Source organism: Pterocles gutturalis, unplaced genomic scaffold (assembly GCF_000699245.1).
Source record: "Pterocles gutturalis isolate BGI_N339 unplaced genomic scaffold, ASM69924v1 scaffold6443, whole genome shotgun sequence".
NCBI classification, from domain to species: Eukaryota; Metazoa; Chordata; class Aves; order Pterocliformes; family Pteroclidae; genus Pterocles; species Pterocles gutturalis.
Window position 1 is genome coordinate 52,376 of NW_010120295.1, and position 11,274 is coordinate 63,649.

The 11,274-nt window shown below is 40.3% G+C and overlaps 1 protein-coding gene across 1 annotated transcript; it reads right to left on the bottom strand.

Annotated features, from left to right (window-relative positions):
* Positions 1 to 691: 691 nt before the first annotated feature.
* On the bottom strand, positions 692 to 8,992 carry LOC104464199 (sodium/bile acid cotransporter 7; the record flags this gene model as incomplete). The annotated part of the gene is made up of 3 exons (XM_010076842.1): positions 692 to 767; positions 3,419 to 3,555; positions 8,910 to 8,992. Coding segments are annotated over 3 exons (296 nt in total), but the record flags the coding sequence as incomplete, so codon positions are not given.
* Between the last annotated feature and the right edge of the window lie 2,282 nt (positions 8,993 to 11,274).

Consider the following 11,274-nt stretch of genomic DNA (forward strand, 5'->3'; position numbering starts at 1 on the left):
CAATCTCTTTCAGCATTATTCTCACCCTTCCTCACCTACTAGGTCTCATCCACCATCAGCAGTTATGGAGAAGCAGATCTAAAGGAAACAACGTCCATCAATTAGCACACCTGGATTAATTTTCTAAATGCTGTTTACCTGGTCTTCCTGAAAATAGCAAGTGTTTTGTGGATAAAGAAAGAGTCTGAAATGACATCAGCACATGCCATTTTAAGGCAGAAATATAATGTGACCAAACTGAGTTTGTACAACTTTAATTCTGTCATGGTAGGAACTCCTACCATGGGATTTTCTAGTACTAAACACCATCCAAACAATCACTGCAAGGGGAGTTCTTTGCCACAAAGCTAATGGTCTATGATAACCAGTACACAGTATACAAACATTATACAGTTAGGAATTACAGTGCAGGAACAAGCAGAAATCTCCTAACACCAACTTCTGTCAGAAACCTTTCTGTCACCTCAGAACACTGAGCGTCTTTCAGTTTGACCAATGCCAGCAGATAACATATCACTATACGCCTTGTTTGAAACCAGCACGATACCCAAGCTTTAATTCTAGAAGCTTTTACAAACCACAACAGATAGCACCACAATGCAGTCAGTATTTTGACACAAGTTCATCATAAATAAATATTTGTTTGAACTTCTATTTAAAAAAAGCATTCAAGAACAAAATGAAAACTCACCTCATTTCCACCAACAGCTTTGGTTAATATTACTGCAGAAGACACAGGAGGTGGCATGCAGCCTACTGTCTGCAAGCTGAAAACAACAGAAAGAAATGTTACCTTCCCCACGTGATACAAACACTATGCAACCTAAAACCTTAAAATACCAAACAGCCGAGTAGAAACAATCATCACCTATGCAACCCAATTAGTTTGCATTAGTTGCAGCCCTGCACCAGATTTCTATGCCCTCTCTTACCAACCACCACAGTGAAGAGTCACTTCACCATTTAAAAACCTGAACACTTAACCCCTCTGTGACTCCTCTTCCCCATCTGTAGAACTGCCCCTACCATTCACAAAGATACCTATACGTCTGTCACAAAGACAATTGCATCATGCATCCTGATGTAGTAAAGCCTGTAGTTTGAGATACCTGTAGCTATTTGGAAAAAAAAGAAAATAAGGATGTAAACTTCTATTTTCTTGAAAATGTTGTTCAGTGTTTACTGCTACGTAAAAGAGTAAGAAGAACCATGCTCACTATTTCAGGTTCCCACTACACTGTTTTTCATCATGTACTAAAAAAAATAAAATCACATTTAAGCTTTTTCTTTCCTGAACATTACAAGGCCATCAAATGTTTAATTTCTATTAATGTTTTCACTTCCTGGTAAAATACCTGACTTCCATTAACCAAAACATCAAAAGCTTTCTCCTGCATTTTAGAAGTCTAAAATAAATTGCTACCTGTAATTTTTTTCCATCATTTCTGCAGCAAAATTTTCAATATATATAGTAAATGCTGTTGCAAAGTAAGAAAAAAAAAAAGGGGGGGGAGCTTTCTTTTGTCTTTAAAGACAGTCCACAAAAAGTGCTTATTACAAAAATGTGTATTTAGAAGCAACAAGAACATACCGTAATAGATTACAATCAGATTTATGACTAAGTAAAACAGGCAGGAAATAAAATAGTCTACAAAACCCCCAAAAGCATGGAATCTACATGTGTGTTCAAGCATTGGAGTTTGAGACAGTATTCTAGTTCAGAACAACCACTAACCAGTGGTAAACTACTTTGCACTTCTAACTGTGTTAGTCCAGCCCTGAGAAATGCAGCATCAAAAAGCTACAGCAAACGGAAGTATTAAATCCAAACAATAGGGAGCACATTGTAGTGCTTCTGATACGCTGCAAGTACACAAAAGGCTTAACAGATAAATGACAATGACAGTATTCAGTTTGTCAGCTACAGACACTGTGGAAAAGGAAGGAGGCAACCAATGTAAGCATTATACAAATCCAATCACAAAGTGCCAAGCACCACCTTAGAAGTATATAGTACCTTTAGCTTACAGTGAAGTAAGCTATGGAAGCAGAGAGCTGTCAGCACTTGGCAGAATAAACTCATACTGAAAAGAAATACATGGATAAGAAATGGTGTGGAAAATTTGGAAATATATACAGAAATATACAGCAGACAAACACACGGCGATTCTGATGTCCATCCCCTACATCAGTTGTGATACTGCTTTCTCTCTTCTATTTGGTCTCTTGGCAGTCAGCTCCTTGAACTTCTCACCTGCACTAATAAGGGGTGGATTAAGTTCAAAGTTATCCAGAGAGGTATGAAATGGGTGCAAGTGTGTTTATCTCAGCCGGCAGGGGTTTTCCACACTACAAGAGAAAGGTTTAATAACACAAACTCTGTGAACCCTCTCTAATTTAAAATAATACATTCGACATTTAAAAAAATAAAAATCACTATCAAGCTACGGTTTTAAATATTCTTCATATGAAAATATTAATCTACAAAAAGCCTAGTACACACTAAATGGAAATATTTGTAATTAGGTGCATTGAAACATGCACTTGCCAACATTTTTTCTTGCTTTGTATCAACTACATGTAACACTACCAATATATAAACAAATTCTTCTAATGGCCAACAGGTTACTATAGATAAGAACCAACTGAAACATTCCACTGTCCTGGTGGACAGCAGGATGACCATGAGCCAGCACTGTGCCCTCATGGCCAAGAAGGCCAACGGCATCCTGGGGTGTATCAGAAGGGGGGTGGTTAGCAGGTCAAGAGAGGTTCTCCTCCCCCTCTACTCTGCCCTGGTGAGACCGCATCTGGAATATTGTGTCCAGTTCTGGGCCCCTCAGTTCAAGAGGGACAGAGAACTGCTGGAGAGAGTCCAGCGCAGAGCCACAAAGATGATGAAGGGAATGGAGCATCTCCCTGCTGAGGAAAGGCTGAGGGAGCTGGGTCTCTTTAGCCTGGAAAAGAGGAGACTGAGGGGTGACCTAATCAATGTTTACGGTGAGGGTGCCAGAGCACTGGAACAGGCTGCCCAGAGAGGGTGTGGAGTCTCCTTCTCTGGAGACATTCAAAGCCCGCCTGGATGCGTTCCTGTGTGATCTGATCTAGGTATCCTGCTCCGGCAGGGGGATTGGACTAGATGATCCTTCGAGGTCCCTTCGAATCTCTAACATTCTGTCATTCTGTGTTGCAAGCTCCCTACATATGAAACTAACTGACCAGACTTTCTAAAAATTAGACCAGGTTCCTGAAAGGATAATCTTGTGAGTATACTGTGGTTTCAACAACAAGGTGCTGAAGCATAAGAAAAACCCAGCAAAGTCTGTTCACAACACAAGCCTTAAAACACACATTGCAGGATGAGCGGCCCTCTAAGACAACAGCTAATAATATTTCACTCATTATGCTTAAAACATACCCTTTTAAAAGCCATTCATTTATAGGTGTGATTGATAATAGCTGAAGAAAGAGCCATATCGCTGTTGGGAAGAACACAAGTGTAAAAGTCTGGACAAAAAGGTGTAGTTTCACATGCATCAAAGCACTTGTCAGCTCCTGCAAAAGAAAAAGAAGAGAGGAAGTTGCAGTCATAACAGCTGAAGTAAGATCACGTTTGTGCTTTTAAAACTAGGATCACCTTTATAATACAAAGAGAGTGCATGTCAAAAAGGCACCGTTAGGGATCATCTGATCTCCTCTTTAATAATGAAGTACATCCAGACAACATAAAAGCTCTGTCTGCTCCTGGGCATTTTTCCAAAAGAATTGTCCACCACTTCAATAACAGTGTAGCTCTCATAACAGTAGTTTTCCAGCAGGCAGCCTTAGCACTTTGTCACTGCTTCAAAGTGTTAACTATGCTGATGGCCTGTTTACTTTATTGACTGCTGATATCCAGAGGAAGGGAAACTTGTAGTGTCCGCGTGATTTCAGGTTTCTCTAGTCTAAAGACAGCTACAAACTATGATTCTCATTTATACTGTGAAAAAGGGATGATTACATTACAAACTGCCTTCATTTGTGGTGGGTTTTAAGGAAAAACTAACAAACATAAAAAGCAAAGTAATACATAGCAGATTATTTACTGTATTAACAGATATGAAATAAACAGGAAAAAAAATTAGGCTGATGAAGAATAGCAAAAAAAGAATGCCAGGGCCATAACAAGCTAACAACAGCTAAGGCATTAAATTCAGAGAAATAAGATGTAAAACACTGCTGGAGCCTGCAATGGGAAAAAAAAAAACACCACACACTCTTCCTTTAGCTAAGCGTCTCTCCGCTTCCGTTTTTGCAAGCACTCCAAGGATCATCCACATAGTTTTTGAGGACAAGGAAAAAGCCTTGCACATGTCAGCTCATTCAGCTCTCACAGACTGAGAATAAAAAATCCTTTTCCTCTCCCTCGAAATAACATACACTCTTTTCAAGTAAACAATGCAACAAGAAAATAATGGATGGCACTTCTATTCAAGACTTAATTTGCTGGGATTCTCCAGCTATCTGACACCCCAAATATATTTAAAAAAAAATATATATATAAAAAAGTGTATTTCCATGTACAGTAATGCAGCAGCCAGTCTTCAAATGTCACCCTCTCTCAGCTTCCAAAGAGTTGAAGTGTTATGAAACACAATCAAATACTGCATTTTTGAGCATCCAACTGCACTCTGATGTAATTACACATCTGGAAGTAGCAGCAACTCAGCACTGTGTCCTTGTTAATTTCATTAATAGAAATAAAGCACCTACCAAATTTGAGTTAAAGAAAAAAACCTTCCACGAAAAAAAACACACACATGCATTCATATCCTTTTTTAAAGTTATGCAAAACATCGACTTGAAATGTACATCTTGACCCAGTTTTACCAAGAAAGTATCATTGCATTCAGTGCTTCATTCACTGAATGAAACAACTGGTTTTTTTTTTTTAAGAAAAAGAAAGCTCTCAGGCAGGCTAGTGTCACTCTGCATGAAAAAAATTGGCCTTCTTCACACATAACCTGTCACAGTACCTACGGCGTTACGAATAGCTTTGCTGTAGTACCATTTCATCTTATCTCGAAAACAAAGCAAAAATAAGATGTCTAGTAGTAGAAACATAGCCTGGAGTACAAAGAAAAGATACCTGGAAATGCCTATATAAAAGCGTATGTTTTAAAAGTAAACACAACTGAGAAAAACCAAAGTAAGTGACTTCTTTCAGCAAAGCTAATTCTTCTTTCTTTCCAAGTCACCTCCAGCCCCAGATTTCCTACAGATCCAATCTCTGAAGGTACCTCCAACCTAGGCGCTGTCACACAAACAGAAGTGTGGATGCTGGAACCAATGGCATTATACAAAACACAACATTCTTTCACTATCATACAGTTGTTGCCTGTTTTCCCTTTTAATTTAATATTTTTACAATTGGAAAATGCCTTAAAAACAGATGATCCGAAGAAAACCATGTGATACTTCCAAAAGCAAAATCCAAGACAAAAACTTGGGAAAGGCTGGGTACAGCTTCCAGGGAACGAGGAAGGCAATTACAAGCCAACCTGGTGCATGAAGGAATGCTGCATTAGTGGAACTGGTCTGTGCAGGTCTAACCTACCAGTCTTTAAAATGTCTCCAGTGATCGCCTTTTAAAACAGCTATTCCTTAAACTGCATTACTGTAGAAAAAACGCTGAGGCAAACAGCTTTCACCCTCTTAAGCAATCTACAACGGTTTGTCCCAAAATCTATCTGTCACTGTAGCCCTCAAAAAAAGCAGACATCTCAGAAATGTTCCTGGAAGCTGCTAGTTATGACTCGCTTTCTGCACACCAAGTGGAACAGGTTACCTTGACTTTTCCACTATTTCAGACCCTTCAGAAAACTTACCCTAGCCTCTCGTGGGTCAGTGTGGGTCCTTGTTGCCTTCCGGTCATGCTAAGATGGTCATAGTTGGACTCCTCTGGGCAAATACCCACACAGAGCAATCAGTGTTTGCAGTGGCTTGCCAAATTCCTCATTGAAATGGATAACTCAAATACATGATTTAATTTCTGGGGCCCTACAGGAGGTATTTGCTTTAAAAGAGCAAGCTATCCAGTCACTGAAAACTGAAAGAACATTATATTAAGGTGCAATCAAATGTTCTTGTCATTCCTGGACACCGGCTACTTCTACAAAGGTAAGAGGGCCTCAGTCACCTCTAGATTCGAAAAACTTAACAAGGCCAGGCATAGCCAGGCTCTCCCTGAATGCTGCCAATTACTTTGCAAAACGCTTTCTGAATGCATGTTAGCAAATTCTGCGCAGCACATGCTTTCACAGCAGATAAAACCAGAAGCATAACCTTAAAAGAGCATCAGCTTTTCTAATTTTGTCAGACTTATCAGAAGACCTTTGTTAATACTTACACAACTTTTTATCATTTCATAAAGCATATCGAACACTAGTTTCAATCTAACTAATGTACTACCCAAGGCAGAAGAGTCAACACACAGGTCAAGAACTAATAAAGGCAAAAGTAGAAACAACTTACCTTGCAATCCAATAAAAAGTTATATTTACTGACTAGTAACATCAACTTTAGGTTGTGCCTTAAACAATTAAAACATGTCCTGAAGCATTTTAATAATATTATGACCTGGCCTCCTAATACATTTAAGGATTGGTTTTTTTACATACATTTTAGAAAGTAACAGCACAAGGTACACTGAGTGAAATGCTCTTCTTCCTATTTATCTTCTGCCCCCACTGCAGAAATTCAGAAAGGGTTTAACTTCTTGATGGAACATCAAGCTGGCTGTACAGCACCAGTCCTAACTGATGCTTCCAAAACAATCTGAGACAGCCAGCTGGACATAAGCATCAGCTCCTGTAAAAGCTTCATTTACATCAATATATTGCTCTTAGAACCACAGATGAAAGAAAGTTATGCAAGCACAATGTGGTACGTGACACATCGCCGAGGAACCCGTCAGTCATGTCACCTGAACTGGAAAAGGTTAGGTATACACTAGCACTGAGAATCTAATCAAGACTTTGATAGCGGGACTGATTTCACTTGCACTCACAGCTGCTTCACAGATACAAAGCTTCAAGGATATAAACTAGTGGAAGGGAAAGAAGTTTTACATTTTTTCTCTGCATGCAAAGATGCCTAAGCCTGAAAGCAGAAAACCCCACTGTGTTAGTACTACTCAGGCTGTGTGTTTTGGGTCCTCTTCTCTGTGGAAGAAAGCGCCTCTGCACAGTCTATTTCCATTAGAATGAATTACTGTCCCAGGCAAAGAGATAACATGGTTCTTCCTGCATCCCCGTAAGACCACAACTGCTACAGAGGTGACTAAAGTTACTGACTTCACTTACACCATGTCGGAACAGAACTAGAGGCCCTAGTGCCAGAACTGTCGGCAGACACAGAAGGAGTGGGCTGCCGTCAATTCCAACACCACCTCCATTTGAAACTTTATCACCATAACCATGACACAGGTACAGAAACCTTTTTTTTTGTTGAATGCATGCTGTGCATCCAAATCCCAGTTTGCCCAGAAGATAATGTAACACTGTACAACCTCATGATGATTCTTTTAGGCATTAATATGAATGACATTGCCTCTTAGCACAGCCTACAGAATAAAAGGAATCAAGAAATTAGACTAGCAGAGGCATGCAGTGTTTCCCTTCGACTCTGGTTGCTCCTTCTCTTCTTGGCATGTAGCCATCATTTCCTTTCTCCTTGCCTCCTTCACATGTCACTAGAGATTCCCCATTCATCTCTTCTTACTCCCAGACTGTTCCTCTCTGAAAAAACGTGTGACAAAATTTGAAACAAGTCTCAACGTCTGTAATATGCAGCAAAGCGTAGCCACTTGAAGTCCACCTGTCCACGACTAAACCCCATAAGAGAAGATTGCCAAGGCTTTGTACCTGTACACTGGCCTTGTACCCGCAGAGGAACTCTTATGTTGATACCAGCTGCTGTCCTGTGCCTACCCAACACGGTAACTTGAAGCCACCAGATTTTTGCTTGCATAAATCCTTTAGTGACTAGCCTCAATGGTTTTACTTACAGAGCACACCAGCAGGTGAGATGAAGGAGAGAAGCAAAGAGAACTCACATCTCTCTGTAAAGGGTCTAGAGAAAAAGTCTTATGAAGAGCAGCTGAGAAAACTGGGGTTGTTCAGCCTGGAGAAAAGAAGGCTCAGGGGAGAGCTTATTGCCCTCTACAACTTCCTGAAAGGAGGTTGTAGTGAGGTGGAGGTCAGTCTCTTTTACCAGGCAAAAAGTGACAGGACAAGAGGAAACAGCCTCAACTTGCAGCAGGGGAGGTTTAGATTGAATATTGGGAAAAACTTCACTGAAAGGGTTGTCAGGCATTGGAACAGGCTGCCCAGGGAAGTGGCGGAGTCACCATCCCTGGAGGGATTTAAAAGACGTGTAGATGTGGTGCTTCAGGATGTGCTTTAGTGGTGGACTTGGCAATGTTAGGTTTACAGTTGGACTCTGATCTTCAGGGCCTTTTCCAACCTAAATGATTCCATGATTCTACGATCTGCTCTTCACATCCTACAGAGGCACAGAGACTCCACACAGCCCCTCTCTGCCTAGTTCCCTACAAATTTCTACCCCAGGATTCGCACAGTTTTCTGGCCTGTATCTCAGTTGAGCAGTGGGGAAGCCAAGGGTGGCAGAAAGGGGGTGCTAGTGTGCTCCTGGGTCTCACACCGATGAGGGTTTGGGACACATCTGGGGTGTAGATCCAGTCTCAAAATTGTGCTCAGCACTTCCATTCAGTCAAAGCCCTGCAAAGTCAAGCAACCCACTATCCAAGAATGGGTGAAATTTATTCACAATTTATTCCAAGCACATTCAAACCTGATCAAAAGCAACACAAAACTTTTAAAGCAAAAGAAAATGAGAAATTACAGTACCTCAGTTTTTAAGGAGAGTCCACTGTTAAAGAATATAGCTGAAACAGCAATGTAAGTTATGGTAATTTCTGGTTTCAAGGGTCCTAAAAAATAGACACAGAACAAAGAACCACAGTCAAAGAGATAATGATATGCATATATTACATCAAAGTAAATGAGATTATTTAGAAAAAATACTTGGAGAAAATATAATCATTAAGGTATCCTTATTAAAAAGAGTGGAGTTTCTATTCAGTTACAGAAAGCATGCTGTTCATTTTTAAACACAAGCAAACCAGTGAGTGGAGCGTGAAGTATGTCATCACACAGATTTGGCTTCCATGACTACAGGCTACTGGGAACTAACAAGTAAATTCTGGAAATGCAAAGACAGGCAAGTTTTCAGAGCTTTCCTCTGTCATCAGAGTACCCCCATATCATCAGCAAACTCAAACAGTACACTCGAATGAAAATATTAGCTGCTCCCTCCACAGGGCCATGGACATCACGCACACACCTACCTCTCAGTTCTTCCACCACACACACCCACCTAGCTGCCTTCACAGAGAAAGCCAAATTGCACCTGCAACAATTTTCTTGGGGCAATACAATTCTGCATTATTCCCCCACAACAGGGCTGTGGCAAAATGATTCATTCTTCATTCTGGCCCTACAATAGCACATTTCAGACACACCGCTGCAGTGGGATCAGCAAGAGCAGATGCCTGCACCTCCAAGGGCTCCACTATAGTAAAGGCTTACATTTGTATATATTTATATACTTTTTTTCAGAGAGATTAAAATAAAATACTTTTTATACTCCTATAAAAATGATGCATTCTCTTAATACATTTTGCCTTTGGAGGGCATAAAGCATAAAACCTATATATTAATTTTTTCAAAAGCATTCAACCAGTTATATTATTAGAAAGTATTAGCAGTCTACTTAGGACCAAAGTAATATCCTAACTCTGCAAGTGACAGTAAGTTGTCATGAGCAAAACTGCAGCAGCAAACAAGCAAGCCTTTACTCGATGCTTCAGAAGAGATCCTTTCTGCTCTCTCAGATGAATGATACATTGATGGTCACACCGGAGCAAGGGCAGTGATTCCTAAATTAAAGGGATTCGATCACACACCGGGTTTTCTCACATTTGCATCTCAAGTTATTTAAACCCCAATCCTACTCTCAGAGAGGACGCTGATGATGAGACACTAAAACTGTGTGTGTTAAATACAAAAAAAACAAACCAAAAAACCTAGTTGAAGGGTAAGGTAAAAATAAGCCAGGAAATGCAAGAGTTAAAGTTGCAACAAAGCACATGGCTAGCTGCAAAATTATGGCATGTTAACTGAATAGCCAGGAAAAAAAATAAAAATTATATCAATATATATAGTTCTACAGAAAAATACACACTTTTTAATATATATAGAATTATATAATTTTTCTAATATTTCAGAAGATTAGAGCATATATGTACATGCACATGCACACTAGGCAGACAGGCAGCTGGTGGGTTAGTCTGGCTAAAACAGGAGTTCTTCCAGGACTCAGTTTCTCTACCTTAGGGCTTTTCACTGGGCTACCTGAACTCCTTGACAAAGGAGAAACCTCGACCAGCGACCACAGGCTCATGCAGTACAGGGAACCCTGGTCAGAACAGAGGCCCTCCAAAAGACTGGTCAGGAAAGCTCTTTTCACAAAGGAACTACATAGGCTCATTCATCAAATACGAAAATACAGGAAAAGGGCTTGGCTTATGCCCTGAAGGTGGCAACAGCACAAACCTTGAGTTGTGGAACTATGTTCCACTGGGATGGATGCTGGACCGTTCATACCATTCCATAAGGCCCTGCAAATTACAGTGCATGGTTTTGTCAGCTAGAAGATTACAAACTAACATTTTTTCATATGCTGGTATTTCCCATGCTTCACCTCTTTCATTTTTTTCCGGTTTTAAAATGAGCACTGAGATCGTATAGCTTCAGAAGAGGGACATTTTTCCCCCCCCTCACTTTGGGGAACATGAGCTCACGAGTTTCAGTCCATGCTGGCAACATTTTTCAAGCAAGTTGTCCCAGGAACAATGCCATGCCAATGGCTGACATATCTTTGCAGCAGAATAATTAAATAAAGTGCTCCATCATAAAATGCAGGAAGTAAGCTGAGGAAAAACTATCTCGCATTCTAGTCAAAACAATCTCCCAGATTGCTGCTAACAATTAGCACAGCAATCATACCAGAAAGGGCAAACCACCTGATACTATCAAGTTAAAGTTGTCTGTAAGGTCTGCTGAAGACACAGCATGGATCCTGCAGGAAGCTCCATGTGGGTCCTATTCACCTACGCAAAACAGCACACGGATGTTAGAAGGGATCCTTGCA